Raw genomic sequence first — 22,822 nt, forward strand, 5'->3', positions numbered from 1 at the left:
CAATCATCCCACCAACTTTCATCCAAATCCGTTCAGAACTTTTCCAGATATCTTGTTCACAAACACACGAACACACTGACACACACACACGGACACGAGTGAATGCAGTACTCCCTGGCGGGAGTAAAAAGACAGATAGGGGTGAAAATAACCTCCATCCACCTTCGTCCTTCGGTGACGGAGGGAAAGATGAATCGAGATCGTCCATACATCTGAGTGGGCTACGTCATTCCTTCGGAAGGATGCCATAAAACAACAACAACAACAATAATAATATCCGTGTCCCCTCGTTCACTTCCGTATTTGAAACGCACGTTTCTCCGTGTGTTCTTCTCGTCTCGGGGTTCCCGCTTGAGGTTACCTTCCCGCTTGAGGTTACCTTCCCGCCATGCTGACGCTGCGTTCCGGGTTCGGACGGTCCGTGAGGTGCGCAGCGGCACCCATGGCCCCTCTGTTTGTCCCTCGATGGGACATGAGGCGATATGTCGTGAAAATCAGTTCCTCGAGCTTCGTCCATGACGATGGACGTCTGAGCACGGTGACTTGATGGTCCCTTGTAGTTGTATGGCACCGCCTTGCCAAGCATCACCTCCCCCGCTCTCCTTACAGGTGTCTAATCAGTAATCTGGTTCGATTGACTGACGATAAACCGCCGTCATGGTGTTGCATCATTGTGGACGTCGTCTGGACTCCAGAGGGAACCATTTAAGCCGGTTATCTTGTCGGCTCGTATTCACTGGTGCACATCCGTGTGACCCAGAGCGGAATTCCAGATTCGGCCCTAATTTAAGGTGTGCGAGGGAAGTTGTGCACCAAATGGTATTGTCCCCTTCACACCATAAATGATGCAACCAGCAGTCGGGTACTGCAAACACACTGTGGTGACCTATGATTCAGACATGGCAATGTGTCCAGTGAAGATTTGTGGGGAATTGGATGATTTGTAACGGATCAAAATGTTTGTGAAATCACACACAAGGTGTTGCTTTTTATTATAGCACATGGTGAGACTCCAGGTGAGGCACCATGGGCTAATGATGAGTGGTGAGCAATGGCCTAGCTTGGCTCATGATGTACTTGTCTTTACTAGGGTTGTTCGCTCTTGCCTTCCGCCAGACCTCATCTTCTCACCTGTCGTATTTACTGCACACCACCTCACCACCAGGTGACACTGTCCACCTTCAGTTTTGTTTCCTCTTATCTTCATTTCTTTTTGCCACATTTTCTTTATCAAAACGAACTTTTTATTTTTCTTATCCTGCTTTATTGTGTGGCTCTCCCCTTTTCTCTCTCTCCCCTTTTCTCTCTCTCCCCTTTTCTCTCTCTCCCCTTTTCTCTCTCTCCCCTTTTCTCTCTCTCCCCTTCAATTCTCCCTCCTCCCCTATCCTCCTTGTACACTCTTCTTCCCCTCCTTCCCCTCCTACCCTTCCCCATTTGCTCTCACTTTCGCTCTCTCATCCCTCCCTTCTCCCTCACTCCCTCTCCCTCTCCCCTTCTCCTTCCTCTCCCCTTCTCCTTCCTCTCCCCTTCTCCTTCCTCTCCCCTTCTCCTTCCTCTCCCCTTCTCCTTCCTCTCCCCTTCTCCTTCCTCTCCCCTTCTCCTTCCTCTCCCCTTTTTCTCCCTCCCCTTTTTATCCCTCCCCTTTTTCTCCCTCCCCTTCTCCTCCCTCTCCCCTTCTCCTCCCTCTCCCCTTCTCCTCCCTCTCCCCTTCTCCTCCTTCTCCTCCCTCTCCCTTTTCTCCTTCTCCCCTTTTTCTCCCTCTCCCCTTTTTCTCCCTCTCCCCTTTTTCTTCCTCTCCCCTTCTCCTTCCTCTCCCCTTCTCCTTCCTCTCCCCTTCTCCTTCCTCTCCCCTTCTCCTTCCTCTCCCCTTCTCCTTCCTCTCCCCTTCCCCTTCCTCTCCCTTTCTCCTCCCTCTCCCCTTCTCCTTCCTCTCCCCTTCTCCTTCCTCTCCCCTTCTCCTTCCTCTCCCCTTCTCCTTCCTCTCCCCTTCTCCTCCCTCTCCCCTTCTCCTCCCTCTCCCCTTCTCCTCCCTCTCCCCTTTTTCTCCCTCTCCCATTCCTTCTCTGCCACCAGATGTCACCACCTTTCAAAATCAGTAATGTCATTCCCTCTGCCATTGCACGACCCACCATTTTCTGGCCCCTTTATATTGTTTACAATTTACATCCTGTTTATATATATATTTAAAGACATTTTTTTCCTACCTGTTTGAGTAATTCTGATTTACTCCCTGTATGGCCAGGACAGTATGTCACTCGGAAAGCGTTTGGCCGTAGCAGGTATGCTGGGTAGTTTTCTCCTCGCGGGATGGTTTTACATGAATCGCAAGAAGCAGCGCCGTGAGTTTATCGCTGTGTTCCATCCACAGCTCTTTTTGATTAAAATGTTTGCATCTTGCAGCCTTTGTACGATAACAAATGGAGCGTGTGCTTAATTTGGTGACGTCCCCAAGTCGTGTACAAGGGGAATGAGGAGTCATGTTTGGGCCCCACCTTGATGTGGTGGGGCTTCGTAGTGAGGCCGCATGACTATCGTTATCGAGCTGCAAGCTGTCCCGTAAGCCGGTATCGACCCTCCCCACCCGCTCCATCCTCTCCCTTTTATATAAAAAAAGAAAGACCATGGTGTAGATTTCTTGGCTGATCATGATTGGAGAAACCAAACGGTTATACCATCGGGTCCAGTGGTAGTTTTATTTTTGTTCGGTTGTCTTATTTCCGAATAAATAATATTGTTTTATAATATTTCCGTTCACGTATTTCAGTTATTCAGGAGAAAAGGCAATTGCAATTGGACGAACTGGGCCTCGGACAACCGGCAAAGAATGTTCCGTTGGTAGACCATACTGGAGCCACAAGCTCACTCGGAGGCCTAGCTGGAAAGTGGTTGCTTCTGTACTTTGGTTTTACCCACTGTCCTGATGTCTGCCCTGAATCAATGGAGCAACTTACCGGGGTTGTCAATGTTTTGGGTGAGTCGGGATACCATCATGAAGGATTCATTCGGAGCATACCTCCCAATTTCATCTTGCCACTTTTCCACTTGACTTTTTATTGATGTCCACTTTTCTTGATGCCTTCATCGTAATAACCAAAATGTGCTCTTTTTGCCATGCTGTTTGATCTTGACTCATCTCCTCCTCCGTGTGCCTCTCCCTCATCTCCTCGGCCCTCTCCGTTCACACAGACATGGACTCGTCGCTATTGCCTATTCAGCCTGTTTTTATCACAGTAGATCCTGAACGGGATGACCCCAAGGCCCTGGCCCTTTATATTAAAGGTAATTTGCACACTCTCACTATTAGACACCCATAAGACACTATGTAATGCAACGCCCTGCCTGCATAGGGGGGGGGGGGGGGGGATGCGAGTGTTTGTAGTCTACTGGAGAATTGAACCCGGGCGAGATGGCTCAAAGGTAAGTGTGCTGCCTCCGCATCCTGTCAGATAGGGAACAATCTGAATGCTCAGTTTTGGAGAATCGTGTCCCGATGGAAGGAGGTAACGGAGTTCCAATGACGAAAGGTGATTGACTGTAACCGAGTGGGCATCCCTATCATCCCCATTAGGATTTGTTCAACCATCCCCAAATGAATGTCATTGTGAAGTGAAAGACTACAAGCAACACCAGCCTTATCCAATGAGGCCATCTGAAATAACCTTGACTGAATAGCACCCTGCAATACCTCAGACCTCCATATGACGACAGTGCTCGTTTGGTCTGGTTTTTTTTTTTTTTTTTTTTTAAATACAAGATCGAGGCTCGTGTAAGAGCTAACATTGATCACAAAAAGACGAACTCGCACATAAAACATAAAACATGATAACGGGAGTGGGAGACAAGATGGAGAGCAAGGACATCGGCATATCTGTGGGAGGGAGAGGGCTTAGGGTGAGGAGGCATGGGAAGGGGGGGGGGGGGGGTGTGGGAGAGGTGAAAAACACATGGACACTGCTAGGGCTTCCAAGAAAGAAGTCGTAATTTCAAAAAAGTGGATCTGGGGTGAATTAACGGGGGTAGAAAAGATCAAGGTTTTGGATGGGGGAAGATAAGAGATGGTGGTGAACAGCTGTTTTAGAGACCTGGAGGGAGGAATGGGATTGAAGAGAGTGAGGGAGTTTGGTCCAGAGATGGGAGAAAAGATGAATGAAAGAGTGAAGGTGAGCAGAGAGTCCTGATTTTGGCAGTTTCACAAGAAGAGGTTTGCTGGCAGATCTTGTGCGACCTGTAGGAATATTTGGGGGACAGAGCTGGGGGAGCTAGGCCGGAGAGGTCTGTAGAAGACAGAAACACCACCAACCTGCCTGCGGTGAGAGAGTGAAAGGCCCTCGGAGTTAGCTTCATTGTGGGAGATTCCAATGATTCTGAAAGCTTTGGTTTCAACAGCGTGAAGACGAGCTAGGTGTGAGGTAGGAGCACAAGCCCAGAGGGGAGAACAGTATTCCATTGAGCTGCGGATGAAAGCCTTGTATGTGGTGAGGAGCTCAGGTGTGCCAAGGAAGGACTTCGCATGACGGAGGATGCCCCGGACTGGCTTTGGAGGCCAGCTTGGAAATGTGGTTTTCCCAGGAAAGATCATGGCAGATAGAGACCCAACAGCTTGAGTGACAGAACTTCTTGGAGAGGATTGTTGAGAAAGTAGATGGGAGGTTTGTCCAGTCGGTCTTTTCGAAGAGACAGTGAGAGTGTGAGATTTGTCAGGATTGAAAGACATGTTCCACTTGTTTGACCAGTCTGTGATTTTGTCCAGGTCTGCAGAGAGTGAGGAGGCTGCAGACTATCTCGAATGTCAATCAGTGACATTGGTATGTCAGGCTAGTGGCAGTACAATTGCTTAAGATTTGCATTCCATGGAATAGCGACGACGAACGGCTGCACACAAGACTTTCATGTACTTTCAGGTCAATAGGCTTTCAGGCTTTCAGGTCAATAGGTACACAGCGCGGCAAAACGTGGTGAAAATAACAGCTAGCCTGTGACCTCGAAATGTGGGAAAAGTTTTGTGGAGTGAAGAGTCCAGGAACAGGTGATTTTATTATTATTTCTTTTTTTTTGTAAAGTGTGTGATGCTCGTTTGTGTTTATCAGATTTTCATCCGCGGCTCATCGGGCTGACTGGTTCACCAGAAAATGTCCAGCGTGTAACGAAAGCCTTCAGGGTGTTCAACAGCCGTGGTCCACCTACCGCTGACGGAGACTATCTGGTTTGTACCATCCTTGCACCCTGCCAGTAAGACATGGGTGGGAAGGGGAACACCAAGAGATCTCTTTACATGAATCACAGTAAATTCTATCATCTATTCCATTCTCTAAAGTCTAAAAGATGCCATGCGGGAGTGTACATGTTAGGGTTGAGCCGCACTTCGTCTGCTTTGAACCGTACAACTAGAAAATGTTGGTTGGCAGACTGTTTGACCAGAAGATTTGTCCATTGAGAACATTGTTGGGGATGTTGTTCGTGGTGGACATTGTTATGCTGGTGTCCATGACGGACATTGTTAGGCTGTTGTCTGTGACGGACATTGTTAGGCTGGTGTCCATGACGGACATTGTTAGGCTGTTGTCTATGACGGACATTGTTGGGCTGGTGTACGTGACGGGCATTGTTAGGCTGGTGTCCGTGACGGGCATTGTTAGGCTGGTGTCCGTGACGGACATTGTTGGCCTGGTGTCCATGACGGACATTGTTGGGCTGGTGTCCATGACGGACATTGTTGGGCTGGTGTCCATGACGGACATTGTTGGGGTGTTGCCCGTGCCAAGCTTTGCTCGCTGAAAAGTTTGATTCCTGGAGGTGAGCCTGTGAAATCGGCTTTCCATGGCAATATGAATTCCCGTCCAGTCCTTTAGCATTTATATTATTTTCGATTAATTTTTTTGATTTAATATTTTATAATCGGTCAACAACAGTCCAAGCCCCCCTTGACGAGGAAAAATGAATTTGATGATTCGTGTCAACACTTGCGTCTAACTCAACACATGTTGTCATGACATGCCACTTAATTTCATTCTTTGTATACGTTGTTTAAGCAATGGTCAGTGTAGTGGTGGTGAACTCATCTCTTTTGTAGACACGGACATTTGGTGGAGAAACATTTTGCATGTGCGGACATGCGTGGACATTCCATATTTGCACCCTGCCGCTAATAATCCCACAATTACTATATCGCGGCCTACTTTGCACTCATCTGATCCCACATACTCGGTGGATTTGACCATTGTCTCCTGGTGTCAGCAGGGCCGGAATAACCTTTTGTGGGCCTGGTGCCAAACAAATTTGTGGGCCCCCATTTGGGTAACCATGCAAAAGACAGGAGATGACACAGAAGTAGTCTTTCAGATGGAGGTGGCTGCAAATAGGGTACCAGCAATGGTAGCCCTAGGGCAGAAGGATATATACACAAGTGTACATAAAATAAATGACGTTAAAAAAAAGTAAGTAAAACGGTGGATAAAAACAGCCTGCCGTTTGCTGATGCCACCAAGTTCTATACATATTCTACCATTAAATTATATATATATTTATTGAAACGTATCACGGTGTGTACACCTTTAAAAATCATACCTGCTATGGGTCCCTTCTGATCGTGGGCCTTGTGCCGAGGTGCCATTGTAAACCCGGCTGAGCTCAATTTTCAGTGTCATAGCAAAGGGGTTGAATACTTATTGACTCGAGACATTTCAGCTTTTCATTTTTAATTGATTTGTAAAAAAAAAAGTAAAACGAAACAAAATTCCACTTTGACATTATGGGGTGTTATTTGTAAATCAGTGACAAAAAATAAAATCTCCGTTTAATCCACTGTAAATTCAAGCTGTCACAGCAAAATGTGAAAACGTCAAAGGGTGTGAATACTTTCTGAAGGCACTGTACATTGAGCAAAGAGTTTCAAATAAAGCACCTCTGTCATTCAGGCACTCAAATTGCATCACATGCGGCAACTTGCTAGTTTCAGTCAAATTTATTAAAATCACATTCATGTAGTATTGTAATGTAATGTGATGTAATTGTAGCATTCAAAGTTAAAAATTGTATTTCCGAGATTACAACCCTTTCAGCGCTCTCTTCATTTCAACTAACTCTCTTAATAACTTTAAGAGCTAACTCTTAACTTTCTTACTCTTAACTCTTAACTTTCTTAACTTAACTTAGTTCTTAGAGCTAACTCTTAATCTCTTAATTTCAGCCCCTACATTGTCCAAATCAATCGTTTCATTTTTACCTCCGCCACCAAAGGTGGATGGAGGTTATGGTTTCACCCCTGTCTGTTTGTCCATTTGTCTGTCCGTTTGTGAACAAAATGTCTCAAAAAGTTGTGGATGGATTTGTACGAAATTTGGCAGAGATGGTAGCGTATGTGACAAGGACGAAATGATTAGGTTTTGGTGAAGATCCGGATTCGGATCCGGATACTAGAATTTCTTAAGTGATTCTTCACCATTGGGAGATCAGGCCAAAAACGTTTTGGGGTTAGCCTTGCGGGGGTTAGCCTTGCGGGGGTTAGCCTTGCGGTCCCCATGACGATCTTCTCCATTTTGCCCTATTTTCTGCATCTCTCCTTGTTAACCCCCTTGCCCGCATTTCTTCTTCCACCACCTTTAGCCAAGTCTTTCTCGGTCTTCCCTGTCCTCTACTTCCTTCTATATTCATTTCCATCACTCTTCTCAACCAGTCACTTTCATCCTTCCTCAACACATGACCAAACCATCTCAACCTGTTTCTCTTCACAGCATCCATCACAGGCTCTATTCCCATCATCTTTTGCAATTCATCATTTGTCTTCCTCTCTCTCAACGATACTCCGCACATCCACCGAACCATTCGCATTTCCACCCTTTCCAGCCTTCGTTGCTGCTCTACGTTCATTACCCATGTCTCACTCCCATAAATCATAACACGTCACAGATGCAGCATACACCTTTGTCTGTTAAAATAAAATTTTAACAGACAAATAAAAGTGCCAATAAAAGACTAATCAAATGATTTTCTGATAACTTATTTACTCCAGTGGAATATTTCTCAACAGGTTGATCACTCTGTTCTGATATTCCTGGTGGATCCACGAGGCTTGGTTCGCGATTTCTTTGCACGGGATCATCCTCTGGAGAAGATGACGAGCTCGATCACTCGCCACATACAGCAAGGATGACAAAATGCATACTAAACTATTACAGGTAGATAGAATTGAGTATATTTGAAGCGTCAAGGTTGTTCCATACTGGAGACCTTGAATGAGGATGGAGCACGTGGGATTGAACAAATGCTGCCATTTTAATGTTTGTAATAAATATACGGCACCAAACGGTTTCTCGGACCTATGAGCTTCCTAAACTGAAGATCTTATCGTATTGCAAGTCCGGGTCATAGTAATTTTGTGTGCAGCGTGAGGCCGTTGCTTTGCATCATTGCTAAGAGCGCAGCGGTGGTGCTGATGCAGTGCCCCTGTAGATTCGGGCAGGAGTTTGTAATTTCTTCAGAGTGCTGGTGATAACTCGGCTGCTCTTCACAAAGGACACCATGGGATTTTCATCCGATGGACCAGCACACACATTGGTGAATCGTCCTGCCTGTGAAACACCAGTATGGTAGTTTATATCTGTGTTGGGATTCTAACCCAGGCTCGACAGCTCAGAGGTGAGCATGCACCCTACCAGCCCACAAGTTCTGGTGATATCCAACCAACCAAGTTCGTCATGGAAAGCCTTCGTGATAGAGACAGCGGTCAAATTGTAACAAGTGCTTGTGGTTACTCAACATTGATTTATTTCTCTGTTATTTCTCTTTCGATCAGAGTAGTGATGGCAATGTACAAAAGAGCGCGCACAGCTGTAAGGACGAAGGACGGGAACAGTGGTGAGTTTGAGGTGAAGGTGGGAGTGCATCAGGGGTCGGTACTAAGTCCACTACTATTTGTAGCTGTGATGGAGGTGCTGGCTCAGAACGTAAAGGAGGGTTTACCGTGGGAGTTGTTGTATGCAGATGATCTGGTGTTGATTGCAGAAAGTATGGATGGACTGAAGGAGAAGATGAACAAGTGGAAGGAGTGTATGGAGACAAAAGGTCTGAAGGTGAATATCGGAAAGACGAAGGTGATGGCAAGTGGTAAAGCATGTGGTGAGGTGGACAAAACTGGGAAGTGGCCATGTGTTGTGTGCAGGAAGGGTGTCGGAGTGAATTCCATTCAATGTACAATGTGCGCTGAGTGGGTTCATCAAAAATGTAGTGGTCTGAGAGGGTCATTAACCAGTGTGGCAGCTACATTCAAGTGTAAGGTGTGCACAGAGGGAGCTGCAGATGGAGGAAATGTTGAGTTGGATCTTGGAGATGGCGTGAAGCTGGAAGGTGTGAAAACATTTTGTTACCTTGGAGACATGCTGAATGGAGAAGGTGGATCAGACTCGGCAACGGTTGCTCGAGTGAGATGTGCATGGAAGACGTTTCGGGAACTGAGTGGCGTGCTGACGAGGAGGGGAGTGTCATTGAAGCTGAAGGGAAAGGTGTATGCTGCATGTGTGAGAAGTGTTATGATTTATGGGAGCGAGACATGGGTAATGAACGTAGAGCAGCAACGAAGGCTGGAAAGGGTGGAAATGCGAATGGTTCGATGGATGTGCGGAGCATCATTGAGAGAGGAAGACAAATGATGAATTGCGAAAGATGATGGGAATAGAGCCTGTGATGGATGCTGTGAAGAGAAACAGGTTGAGATGGTTTGGTCATGTGTTGAGGAAGGATGAAAGTGACTGGTTGAAAAGAGTGATGGAAATGAATGTAGAAGGAAGTAGAGGACGGGGAAGACCGAGAAAGACTTTGCTAAAGATGGTCGAAGAAGAAATGCGGGCAAAGGGGGTTAACAAGGGGAGATGCAGAAAATAGGGCAAAATGGAGAACATTGTCATGGGGACCGCAAGGCTAACCCCCGCTCTTGCAGGGAAAATGGCCTTAAAATGCCTGTTGTGTTGTTTGTTGTTTAATGTGTTTGTAGATCCTGAATGGTGTGAAAGGGATGATTAATTATACTCATATATTACAATGGTAAAAAAGAACCTTGTTGGTTTCCAAACCTAAAGAGATGTGTGCAGGGGTGTTTTTATGTGCAGGCCTTCCCCACCCCTTACCACCTCCTCCAGCCCACCCTCACATTTGTCTCCGACCTTGCTTGGACTTTCCTCCTTGTCCTTTTAACACCTCTTATGCATTGGTCAAGCGAATTCTTACAAAGAGCATTTGATTTGTCAGATAAATTTTATTTAATTGCCCTCGCCTGAGGAGAGGGTATTGCATTCGAGTCCGTTTGTTTGTCTGTCTTTGTTTGTTTGTCTGTTTGTCCGCTCAGAATAAATATGATTTTCTCTGCAACCGTTGGTCCGATTGACGGGAGATTTTCACCATTGGTGCAACTCCACCTGTAGAATTTTTTTAATGATAATTATGACGTCATCGGTCACGTGGTTCGGCCGCCATCTTGGAAAAACCAAAAAACTTTGCACCTCTATATCTCCAAAAGCGCTGACTATAAAAAATTGAAACATGGCTCATTGTAAAGAACTCTCCATGTGAAATAAAATATGTTGATAATGTCATAGGTGCTGCCATTATGACGTCATAATTCGACAAGTACAAAACTTCATCCTATCAAGATGAAATTTCTTGAGCGTCATGTAGGCATAAATTGGTGGAGAAAAAAACAATGATGATATCTGTCACGTGGTTCGGCAGCCATTTTGGAAAAACTGAAAAACTGAAAAACTTTGCACCTCTATCTTCGAAAGCGCTGAATAGAAAAAATTGAGACATGGCTCATTGTAAAGAACTCTCCATGGGGAATAAAATATGTTTATGATGATGTAATAGGTGCCTCCATTATGATGTCATAATTCGACAAGTACAAAACCTAATCCGATCAAGATGCAATTTATTGAGCGTCATGTAGGCATAAATTGGTTGAGAAAAAACATAATGACGTCATCTGTCACGTGGTTCGGCCGCCATATTTGTTTTCACACAAAAGCCTGAAAACATCCTGGCGATGGTCTGCAATCTCTGATTGCTCTTTCTTGTTGTTTCAAGTACAGTGTCATCGACGTAGAAACGTGCAAAAGAGTGTCATTAAGTGCACCTTGGCCTCGCGATGGCCATGCCTGAGTTAGTTGCTTGTTTACTTTGTCAGCAACTATTCGGTTGCTTATTTTAATTATGGATGGAATCCACTGGAGTTGATCGAGGCATGCTTATGTAACCCCTCGTGTAAAGCAAGGAGAAGCTGGAATTTCGGTCATTAACCCTTCGTCGGGTTGGATGTGTGATTCAGACAAATTGGTTAGATATTGGTGAAGATCAGGATATGATAAAAAAATTTTTTAGTGATTCTTCCGCACTGATTCCTAATTCCTCCAAACAACGATATATCGCATGATATTGGGATTATGACAACTTAGTGGATGAGTTGTTTAGGTGACGAGAATAAGCCGATTCGAGTTTACTTCAGTTCCGAATCCAGATCTTACCTATCAGTGGGATACAAAACGTAAACTGTTCAACCTGGTGGAGGTATACGCTCCACCGAATGTCGTTGTAGTTACCTCCTCCACAAAAGGTGGATGGAGGTTATGTTTTCACCCCTGTCTGTTTGTCTGTTTGTTTGTGAACAAGATATCTCAAAGTTGTGGACGAATTCGGACGAAATTTGGCAGAGATGTAGCGTATGTCACAAGGACGAAATGATTAGATTTTGGTGAAGATCCGGATTCCGATCCGGATACTCGAATTTTTAAAGTGATTCTTCACCATTGAGAGATCGGGCTATAAACGATACATAGCAGGATATCTCAAAAAGTTGTGGATGGATTTGGACGAAACTTGGTGGACCGGTTGGGTGTCTGACAAGGACTAATATATTCCATTTTGGTGAAAATCTGAAAATGGATTTGGATATGAGAATTATTTAATTTTCAAGTGATATGGCCAACCAGGTGGAGGTATGCTCTCTACTGAGTGCCGTTCTAGTTCAAATTGTGTTCGGTAATTTTACGTTCAAATATACACGATAAGTAGTTCCATATTGTCCGAGATAGTACAAATTGTCTGCACTGGAGTTTGAGTTGGGTATTTTGGTCTCGCGTCCGTACTTTTTGACAATAAATGAAGCCTTCTGGCAACTACTTCTGGTGACATTCTTGAACGCCTCTTGTTTTTTTTCCTCTATATGGAGACCGAGGGTCGTGCAACAAACGCGATTAAGGTTGCAGGTAAATGAATCAAAGCGAGTTTTGTGAGAGTACAGTCGATTTTAAATCAAGGCATTTACAGTTGTATACAGGGTCTTCTTTCCACAAAAGGTAGGTTAAGATTTAACCGTAGGCACGGGCCACAGCAAGCCAATGGATCATCTGCTCCGACCTGGTTTTGGCCTGTTTAGCAGCAACGTGTTTGCCTGGGAATATCAGAATATTGTGGCAACTCCAAACCTGCGGACAATCTAGTCCAGGATTACCCAACTCACCACCTGGATGCCACTCGCACATGGCTGGCTGAGGACAACCGAAAGTTACTTCATTGATCCCACACTCCTGCCAAACAGAAAGAAGAGCAACAACAATAGTGAGCGGACCATGACGATCTCCAACGACAATGGAATTATTTCGAATTTTTTCTCTAAAGTTTTCTCTAATTTGGTTTTTACGTCCATCACAAACTCGTCATTTCTAATGCAGCCTGTGGCTCCTGGTTGCATCATTGTTGGGAGCAATGCTGATGCAGTGCCCCCCCATTTCTAGTATGCTGGTACTCATTTTGTCGGCTGCGGAAGGATTACCTGGTGTTATTTCAACGGCGCAACAGGTGTTCTAACTGAAGACCCAAAGATCTAAATTCTAAAGGGAGCCACCTTACTCATTAGGCCAACACCATGCTGTCTGTGTCCACATTTTTCTCAGATGGCTGAACGGATCTTCGTCAAACTTTCAGAGGTTCACCATTGAGCGCCGGGGAGAGTTTTAGACAAAAAAAAAAAAAAAGGTTTTTTAAAGAATTCTATTTTTTGGGGGGAATTTTTTTTTATCGCTCTTTCGTGCTTGAGTCCTTGTAGCTATGTGAAAGGTAACATTAAATTATTGGAACAGGGCTATAAAGTTATCGTCATCACATGGTGATATACGTAAATATAACAAAATAAGTAAATAAATTTTCGGTGAAGTACCGTAACCTAAAAACAACAACAACCATAAGCATAACAGGAAGTCGGGATGATCAGGTTGGCGAGACGAGTTGTGCGTTTCGGGATACAGGTCCACGGGCGAACCAGGTGGATCAGCTCGTGGGGCACAAGGACCCAGATTGAGGGGAAGCAAATTCTCACGGGATTGGTGGGTTTGGGAGCGGCAACGGTAGCGGTGATTCATACAGTACGGGTAAGTGTGGTGTTTACGGACGGGTACGGGGTGTGTGCTTGAACTGCTCTCTACACACACTCGCCTACACGCTGTCTAGCCTGGGTTCGAATCCCGACCCGGCTATAACCCCTCATCCCGGTGTTTCACAGGCACGAGAATTCATCAATGTGCGTCCCGTCCCTCACATGAACGTTAAACGGGCGTCCCGTCCCTCACATGAACGTTAAACGGGCGTCCCGTCCCTCACATGAACGTTAAACGGGCGTCCCGTCCCTCACATGAACGTTAAACGGGCGTCCCGTCCCTCACATGAACGTTAAACGGGCGTCCCGTCCCTCACATGAACGTTAAACGGGCGTCCCGTCTCCGAACAACAGTTGATGGACGTTAAAGATCACATTTTGTCCTTCGCGAGGAGTAGGCGAGCTATCGCCGGCTCCCCGAACATACTACAAGTAATTGCTCAAACCTACAGCGGGCACCGTGTCCCTGAGCACTGATTATACCAACAGTCATGTACTGAATGTACTGAATACGAAAATGAATGAATGATGTAACTGGGAGCACGCCGTCCCCCAGCAAATCCCCTTCTGGTGAAACTTCCAAAATCCAGAATCACTATTCACCTCCTCATTCGTACCTCTTTCCTCTCCGCTGTGGATCCAACGAGTTCAGTCTGCAATGTCAATCTTCCCTCCAAGGTCTCAAGATAACTTTTCACGACCACCTCAGGCCATCCCCTGTCCCAAACCCATGATCTTTTCTATCCGCAGTAATCCTTCCCAAGGACCTCCCTCCCCTCTTGTTCTTTTTTTGTTTTATCCTCGGTTTTCCACTTCCTTTTCTTGTGTTTGAGCTTGTATCCACTTTGTTCACACCCTATGTCCTGCTCCCACTCTCCTTCATCTCACTCTTCTCCAAGATCATTGTTCCTCCAAGGGTCTCTCTGTTGTGTCCCCCCCCACCCCCCTCACGGGCCCCAACCCCTAACCAAGGACAATGTCATTTTATATTATCGGTCAATACAGTACTTTGTGTAAACGTTCTTTGCCTTCTTGAGTGTCGTCACTCCTTTACCCACACTTCCTGTATATGACTGAAGCACTCTTACAGGAATATTGTGCCATATGTTCTCCAAGGTCAGTTTGGTCCCCCTTCTTCTTCTTCTTCTGTTCCAGGTAATTCAATATGGCCCCGATGGGACTCGCATGCAGACTATGAGGCGGCCATTCTATCACTTGGAGCACACCAGCTGTAATCTTATTCCCCAAATACTATTTTGCTACATTGGAAGTGCGTTTTGGATTATTATCTCGTTGGAAAATCAATCCTTTTCCAATTCAGCGATTTCCACTAGGAACTGCCTGGGTGCTGCAGTATCTGCTTGTACTTCCCTTGTGTTAGCATCTCATTGGTTTTTAACAAGTTTTCTTTCACCACAAGCTGAGATACAACCCCAGACGGTCACAGAGCCTCCCCGTGTTTAACAGTGGGCTGAAAACATGGCGTGTCGTAACGTCTCCGAGTCTTCGACATACGAACTGACACCTCGTCGATCCAAAAAGTTTAAACTTCAATTCATTATACCAGAGTACCCAATACCATTGTTCAGTCGCCCAATCATGGTGGGTTTATTTTGCAAATTTCATTTTTTTCATCTTATTCTTATTTTGTGGTCTCAGCTGTGGTTTATTTGTTGCAACTCTTCCATGGGAGACCTGCTGGAATCGGCCGTCCGCGCACTGTGCTGGGTGAGATGTTAAGGTCCAGACCTGTTCTCATTTCATTTATCAGCTGATTTTCTTCTATCGCGCAAGCTGAGCAACTTCAAGTGTTTGTCTTGCCTTGGGGAGGTTCCTTTGGGTCTTCCTGGCCATTTCCTCTCTTGTACTGAGCCAGTTTCTTTCACGTGTGGCAAAGTGAACATCACACCATTGTAAGAGATTTTCAGCTTTTCTGATATTTTCTTCACTAGAAGCACCCACTCCAAACACACGCTCCTTCCAACACGTGTGTAAAATTTGGTGAAGATCGGGACAGCCTGTTATTTATTTATTTATTTTTCCACGATTTTCAGATGTACAATGTACATACATGAAAACATACATACTTTGGATCTCCCTAAGCACTTACCTGTTTTCCTTTGTGCCATTCCAGACTGCAGATGAAGATACAGGTGCCACAAGCTGCAGCGATAACGATCCGGGTGACAATAAAAATATTTCCTTCACTGTAACATCGAGTCTGGAGCGGTGCTTCGTCGCATTTTGCTCACTGGAGTTCGCGGGGCAGGTGTATATGACGCCACTTGACTTCCTGCAGTCATTAACATCAGAAAAACCACGTGAGACTTTCCGCTTCATTAATCATGACGATGAATGAATGAATGATCGTTTTAAGGCCATTTTCCCCGCTAGAGCAGGGGTTAGCCTTGCGGGCCCCATGACAATCATGGTTCCCTGTTTGAGGCAATGTTTTTATGGCCGGATGCCCTTCCTGGCGCCAACCCGTAGTCGCCTCTTACGATGCGCAGGGATACGGTGTACCTATTCTAAACCGGGGTACACACCGGGATCATTCATCCCAGCAAGCTGGTACTCAATTTGCCGACCTCGGAAGGATGACAGGCTGAGTCAACCCCCCTGGTGTTAATTTAGCGATCGACCGGGATTCGAACCCACGATCCTAGGATCCCAAGCCGGCACCCTAACCGCTAAGCCAACACCAGGCTGCAACATAATTAGTTCTCTAATCATTGCTTTCCGATTTTGATTTTATCAGTCAACAGAATTCACTGTTAAATGCTCAAGTTTTGTTTGTTGTTTTTTCCGCTCATTTTGATGTTTGGACTTTCATTTGGGTAAATGAAGATTAATGATTTCATTTTTGGAAAAACCTTTTGGGAATTTAGAAATTTTTGCACTCTTATCCACGAAACAACTAAAAATAAAACTTAAATACTTTGTTCAGTTTGTGTTTGTGAGAATCGATTTGTGCTCAAGATCAGTTCAAGCGTCCACAACCTGGCTCGTCCACGTCCCGACCTGTCCTGGCGCATCCATGCCTTTACACTTCCACACCCCACCCTGTCCCGGCACCTTCATCCCCCACCCTTTACTGGCTCCTCCACACCCCGCCCTGTACCAGCTCGTCCACCCCCTGCCCTGTCCCGTCTCATCCACGCCCCACCATGGCCTGTCCCGGCTCGATAACGGGAGTGCATAATTAACATCCCAATAAGACTGTCGATACGTTTTGCATTTAGTGTCATTTTATTGGTCGATGACCATTTGTTCACTTTTAACAATGGTTGGTGATTTATTGTGCAAGTACTGAATTGTGGAGGGGTGTGGGGTCAGCTGTCATGGAGTTCTGTAACTGTCTTTTTCGGGATATTAATTAATGGCATTTTTGTTGTTTTATTTTGTTTCAAGGTATGAAAGAGCGAAAGATTCTCTCCACAAGGGTAGGTTTTCCTCCCAATGAACAAGGGGTACCTATACATCGTACTTTTGATATTATATCCAACCATCAATCTTTACGCCCTTTGCCATATCTCATTCCCTATCTCGCTGTGTGTCGCATTCCCTATCTCGCTGTGCATCCCATTCCCTATCTCGCTGTGCATCCCATTCCCTATCTCGCTGTGCGTCCAATTACCTATCTCGCTGTGCATCCCATTCCCTATCTCGCTGTGCGTCCCATTCCCTATCTCGCTGAGCATCCCATTCCCTATCTCGCTGTGCGTCCCATTCCCTATCTCGCTGAGCATCCCATTCCCTATCTCGCTGTGCATCCCATTCCCTATCTCGCTGTGTGTCCCATTCCCTATCTCGCTGTGCGTCCCATTCCCTATCTCGCTGAGCATCCCATTCCCTATCTCGCTGTGCGTCCCATTCCCTATCTCGCTGAGCATCCCATTCCCTATCTCGCTGTGCGTCCCATTCCCTATCTCGCTGAGCATCCCATTCCCTATCTCGCTGTGCGTCCCATTCCCTATCTCGCTGTGCATCCCATTCCCTATCTCGCTGTGCGTCCCATTCCCTATCTCGCTGTGCGTCCCATTCCCTATCTCACTGTGCGTCCCATTCCCTATCTCGCTGTGCGTCCCATTCCCTATCTCGCTGTGCATCCCATTCCCTATCTCGCTGTGCGTCCCATTCCCTATCTCGCTGTGCGTCCCATTCCCTATCTCGCTGTGCGTCCCATTCCCTATCTCGCTGTGCGTCCCATTCCCTATCTCGCTGTGCGTCCCATTCCCTATCTCGCTGTGCGTCCCATTCCCTATCTCGCTGTGCGTCCCATTCCCTATCTCGCTGTGCGTCCCATTCCCTATCTCGCTGTGCGTCCCATTCCCTATCTCCCTGTGCGTCCCATTCCCTATCTCGCTGTGCGTCCCATTCCCTATCTCGCTGTGCGTCCCATTCCCTATCTCGCTGTGCGTCCCATTCTCGCCACCACCATCTCTTATCTTCCCCCATCCAAAACCTTGATCTTTTCTACCCCCGCTAATTTCACCCCAAATCCACTTTTTTGAAATACCACCTTCTGTCCTGGAAGTGCTTGGTGTCCTTGTGTTTTATACTTCTCCCTCCCCCCCCCCCCCCCACCCCTTCCCACGCCTCCTCCCCCCAAGCCCTCTCTCTTCCACACATCTCCCTGCTCTCAAATGTTGTGTTTGTGTGCTTCCCCTTCTCTCCCCATCTTGTCTTCCACTCCCTCTTTTTATATATTTTGTTTGTCTGGTTGATTTGTTTGTAAAATAAATGTTAGCTCTTTCACGAGCCTCGATTCAGTATACAAAAAAAAAATAATAATAATCCCTATCTCGCTGTGCGTCCCATTCCCTATCTCGATGTGCGTCCCATTCCCTATCGCTTCATGGATGAAGACCACGCGGGTTGTTCAAAACATGAGGAATTGGTCCGGATCCAAAATGTCAGCACAAAGTATTCTTGTTTTATGTCAGCACAAAGTCTTAGACTTGTCCAAGCAATCTGTTGCAACAGGACAATCGACAAGTGGTTCCTCCAATTGTTTTGGTACATGACTGTTGGTCGAGCAGGCTCACGACGATGTTACAATACGATGCTGAAATTTACAAAGGGGTCCTATTAGGTTTTCACCTACAATAGACGAATGGGATAAAATGGATCCATGGTTAAGCATTTGGTACCTGTAGTCTCGCTACCTGCAGTACCTGCAGTCGTAGTACCTGCAGTCGTGCCTGACGTGGAATGATGGAATGTTAAAAGTGAATATTTTCTTATTTACATTCTTCCAACAGAACTTTAAGGTTCTTGATTGAGCGAGGCAGACATATTACATGCATTACAAGCCATTGAGGGACATCATTGTTGTGTACATGGACTTGTTGATCCGTGTGGACAGATTAATTTCCACATGGATTTTTTATTTTTTATTTTTAGGAAGTGAAAGCGTTGTTGGCTTCCACACCACCTCTAAAGTCTGCCTCGTCGAATCTCTTCCAGTCACTTGGAAACCGCGGTGAGTGTGACACAGAAAAATGAACTTTTAATGTAATTTCTGACATTCTTTCTTCAATAACTTCGTTAATATCTTTACTTGATTGGTTTGCGTGTCTTTCCTACCCTGCAGGCCTGTTGTCTTACAGTGACTACTTATTCCTGCTTTGCATCCTTGCGAGTATGTGACGTAATACATGTCTGTCTGGCAGCAATCATATTCTCTCAATTTACTCTTACTTTGAGGCCTCTCACTCCACACTCTCTCACCACTCGCGCCACACTCTCTCACCACTTGCGCCACACTCTCTCACCACTCGCGCCACACTCTCTCACCACTCGCGCCACACTCTCTCACTACTCGCGCCACACTCCTCTCACCACTCACTCCACACTCTCACCACTCACTCCACACTCTCACCACTCACTCCACACTCTCGCCACTCTCTCGCCACTCTCTCACCACTCGCGCCACACTCTCACCACTCGCTCCACACTCTCACCACTCGCGCCACACTCTCACCACTCGTGCCACACTCTCACCACTCGCGCCACACTCTCACCACTCGCGCCACACTCTCACCACTCGCGCCACACTCTCACCACTCGCGCCACACTCTCACCACTCGCGCCACACTCTCACCACTCGCGCCACACTCTCACCACTCGCGCCACACTCTCACCACTCGCACCACTCGCGCCACACTCTCACCACTCGTGCCACACTCGCGCCACACTCTCACCACTCGCGCCACACTCGCGCCACTCGCGCCACACTCTCACCACTCGCGCCACACTCTCACCACTCGCGCCACACTCTCACCACTCGCGCCACACTCTCACCACTCGCGCCACACTCTCACCACTCGCGCCACACACTCACCACTCGCGCCACACACTCACCACTCGCGCCACACACTCACCACTCGCGCCACACTCTCACCACTCGCGCCACACTCTCACCACTCGCGCCACACTCTCACCACTCGCGCCACACTCTCACTACTTGCGCCACACTCTCACCACTCGCGCCACACTCTCACCACTCGCGCCACACTCTCACCACTCGCGCCACACTCTCACCACTCGCGCCACACTCTCACCACTCGCGCCACACTCTCACCACTCGCGCCACACTCACCACTCATGCCACACTCTCACCACTCGCGCCACACTCTCACCACTCGCGCCACACTCTCACCACTCGCGCCACACTCTCACCACTCGCGCCACACTCTCACCACTCGCGCCACACTCTCACCACTCGTGCCACTCTCACCACTCGTGCCACACTCACCACTCACGCCACACTCTCACCACTCGCGCCACACTCTCACCACTCGCGCCACACTCTCACCACTCGCTCCACACTCACCACTTGTGCCACACTCACCACTCGTGCCACACTCTCTCACCACTCGTGCCACACTCTCTCACCGCTCGTGCCACACTCTCACCACTCGTGCCACACTCTCACCACTCGTGCCACACTCTCTCACCACTCATGCCACACTCTCTCACCACTCGTGCCACACTCTCTCACCACTCGTGCCACACTCTCTCACCACTCGTGCCACACACTCTCACCACTCGTGCCACACTCTCTCACCACTCGTGCCACACTCTCTCCACTCGTGCCACACTCTCACCACTCATGCCACACTCTCACCACTCGTGCCACACTCTCACAACTCGTGCCACACTCTCACCACTCACGCCACACACCCTCACCACTCACACCACACTCTCCCACCACTCACGCCACACTCTCTCACCACTCACGCCACACTCTTTCACCACTCACCACTCACACCACACTCTCACGCCACCCTCTTTCACCACTCACCACTCACACCACACTTTCTCGTCACTCACTCCATTCTCAATCAGTGTATTATTCATCGCACCTTTTCTCAAATCCCAGATCTTCCCTTGATACCCTGGATTATTTTTGTTTTTATTGTCCAATGTATTTTGCTTCACTTGCGTTGAGTTGTCCTGATGTAAGACTTTTACCTGCTGTAAAGTGAGTCTGTGATGATGTTTTCATTTAAGTTTGCTTGAAAATTGTACTTGCAGAGCCACAGCATGGCTTTAAAATTGCCTTCAAGATGTTCGACACAGATGGTAATGAGCAGGTTGACAAAGCCGAGTTTATCAAGGTAAAGGTGACGTATTGTTGCTGAAGATAGCAAGAGGAATGAATCGTGTATTTTAATACATTTTGGCATTTGTAATTTGACAATATCCATTATTGACTTGCTTGATGTAAGCGCTGCCACACAGGTGCAGTTTTATGATCGTTTTTACAGTAGGGTGGATTTTGGGAAGCGTTGACCTTCCATGTGCACATCCTTTGTTGTCCTCAGAGCATTAAGAGTGAACCATAACAGGTATATAGGTGTCCTCTATACCTCAACCTAAGTGGTGCATATTGTGTACTTCCTCCCTGAATGTCCTTCCTAAGCCAGCTGGGTATTTGTTGACTATCCACTTGGTCGTTCTCCTGTGATGAGCCGTTTCCAGATACCTAAATCTAGGCCTTGATTCAGTGATCATGTACCTGTCTACTGTGTCTGCATGTTTGATCTTTCTTTCCTTTCTCTCAAACAAGTCCCTTCTTTACCTTGTTCACCCATCCAGCTTCAGCAGATATTCCGAAAAAGTCGTGAGGACAGAAAAAGTAACTTCCAATCCAACGAGGTATGTCCTTCACTCGTTCCTTTCTCTGATGCGAACCGAATCTGTGTTAAAACGGGAGTGTCGTGTCTGTGCTTCATGCCAAGGGAGGGAGTGTTGTCATGACGACGGCTTACATCGACTTGTATTGTGAACCCGACTGTTGTTCATTATGCACTTTGATTCGCTCCAAAATGAAACTATTCCTTTGATTTTGATTTTGTAATTATCTGGTTAATGTAATTTGTGATGACGTCCGATCGTGTTGTGGCGGACACGAAAGCCCACTGGCATGGTGACATCATTCCGCGCACCAAGTGGGCGGCGGCCAGGCCCGAGGGGTAGGCGTGGCCTCAGGATATACACCGGGCACGCAGCCCGGAGCGCGCCAGTGCTACAGTGACCTCTTTGGAATAAAGAACTATAAACTTACCGCGTTGTCCGCTTCCTCCTTGGTAGCAAGTCACGCGCGTAGTACCGCGTGCTTCATTGGTGACCTCCGACATTTGAGTCACCCATTGCTGACTCCCCGAAACCGCCGCAACAATGGCTACCAACGCGGTCTCCATCAAGCTCCCCGAATTCTGGGAATCACAAGCCGAAGTTTGGTTCCTGCAGGCGGAAGCCCAGTTCCGACTTCGAGGCATCACGGCGGACGAGACCATGTACAGCCACGTGGTCTCCGCCCTCGGGCCCGGCACAGCCACCCGCGTCGTATCGGTCCTAAGGAATCCACCTGCCGACGGCAAGTACGAGGCGGTCAAGCGTCTCCTCCTCGCCACGTTCGGCCTTACGGTGGACGCACGGGCCGATCGCCTCTTGGACCTCCCCGAGATCGGGGACACGTGACCGTCGGTCCGTATGGACCATATGCTGGCGCTCATGGGCGACGAAACCCCGAACGCTCTATTCCGGGTGTTGTTTCGAGGCCAGCTGCCAGCACGGGTCCGCCTCGCTTTGGCTGGTTCCGCGTTAACGGAACCCCGTGCGCTCGCTGCTGAGGCCGACAAATACTACGCGGCTTTGGACACGCAGGCGAGTCTTGGCGCGGTTGCTGCTCCCGAGGCTCCCGAGGCTTTCCCCGATGCACCGCACCTCGTGTCCGCCGCCACGCCCCGCCCACCACCGCCGCTGCGAAGAAAACCGCGGCTACCGACGCCGCAGCTGCCTGCCTGGTGTTCCTTCCACACCAAGTTCGGCCACGAGGCTCAGCAGTGTCGCCCGCCGTGCTCATTCGGCAGGTCGGGAAACGGGCGAGCCGGCGCT

General features: G+C 47.5%; 2 protein-coding genes across 2 annotated transcripts in view; both read left to right on the forward strand.

Annotated features, from left to right (window-relative positions):
* Positions 1–289: 289 nt before the first annotated feature.
* Positions 290–8,307, forward strand: LOC137421021 (protein SCO2 homolog, mitochondrial). Its single transcript, XM_068106665.2, has 7 exons — positions 290–538; positions 1,091–1,165; positions 2,243–2,339; positions 2,765–2,971; positions 3,187–3,279; positions 5,088–5,203; positions 8,027–8,307. Exons 1-7 carry the CDS (start codon positions 389–391, stop codon positions 8,147–8,149), a joined length of 861 nt encoding a protein of 286 aa, XP_067962766.1. The 5' UTR covers positions 290–388; the 3' UTR covers positions 8,150–8,307.
* A 4,908-nt stretch (positions 8,308–13,215) lies between these two features.
* LOC137421022 (calcium uptake protein 3, mitochondrial) overlaps positions 13,216–22,822 on the forward strand; it is a 53,327-nt gene continuing 43,720 nt past the window's right edge. Inside the window, exons 1-7 of the mRNA XM_068106666.2 lie at positions 13,216–13,409; positions 15,549–15,735; positions 16,826–16,857; positions 18,821–18,899; positions 19,011–19,058; positions 20,957–21,039; positions 21,521–21,580. Of these exons, the coding sequence (XP_067962767.2) occupies positions 13,245–13,409; positions 15,549–15,735; positions 16,826–16,857; positions 18,821–18,899; positions 19,011–19,058; positions 20,957–21,039; positions 21,521–21,580 (654 nt within the window). The 5' untranslated portion in view covers positions 13,216–13,244. The remainder of the gene's footprint in view (positions 13,410–15,548; positions 15,736–16,825; positions 16,858–18,820; positions 18,900–19,010; positions 19,059–20,956; positions 21,040–21,520; positions 21,581–22,822) is intronic.

The sequence above is a fragment of the Myxine glutinosa genome, chromosome 2 (genome assembly GCF_964187855.1).
Source record: "Myxine glutinosa chromosome 2, kmMyxGlut1.1, whole genome shotgun sequence".
Taxonomy (NCBI): domain Eukaryota; kingdom Metazoa; phylum Chordata; class Myxini; order Myxiniformes; family Myxinidae; genus Myxine; species Myxine glutinosa.

What these genes read in the sequence shown, in the direction of transcription:
- LOC137421021 (XM_068106665.2), top strand. Translation starts at nt 389, where the DNA reads ATGCTGACGCTGCGTTCCGGGTTCGGACGGTCCGTGAGGTGCGCAGCG. An exon ending in GCACACCACCTCACCACCAG is followed by an intron (nt 1,166 to 2,242) that starts GTGACACTGTCC and finishes CTGTATGGCCAG; the next exon opens with GACAGTATGTCACTCGGAAA. An exon ending in CGGGGTTGTCAATGTTTTGG is followed by an intron (nt 2,972 to 3,186) that starts GTGAGTCGGGAT and finishes CCGTTCACACAG; the next exon opens with ACATGGACTCGTCGCTATTG.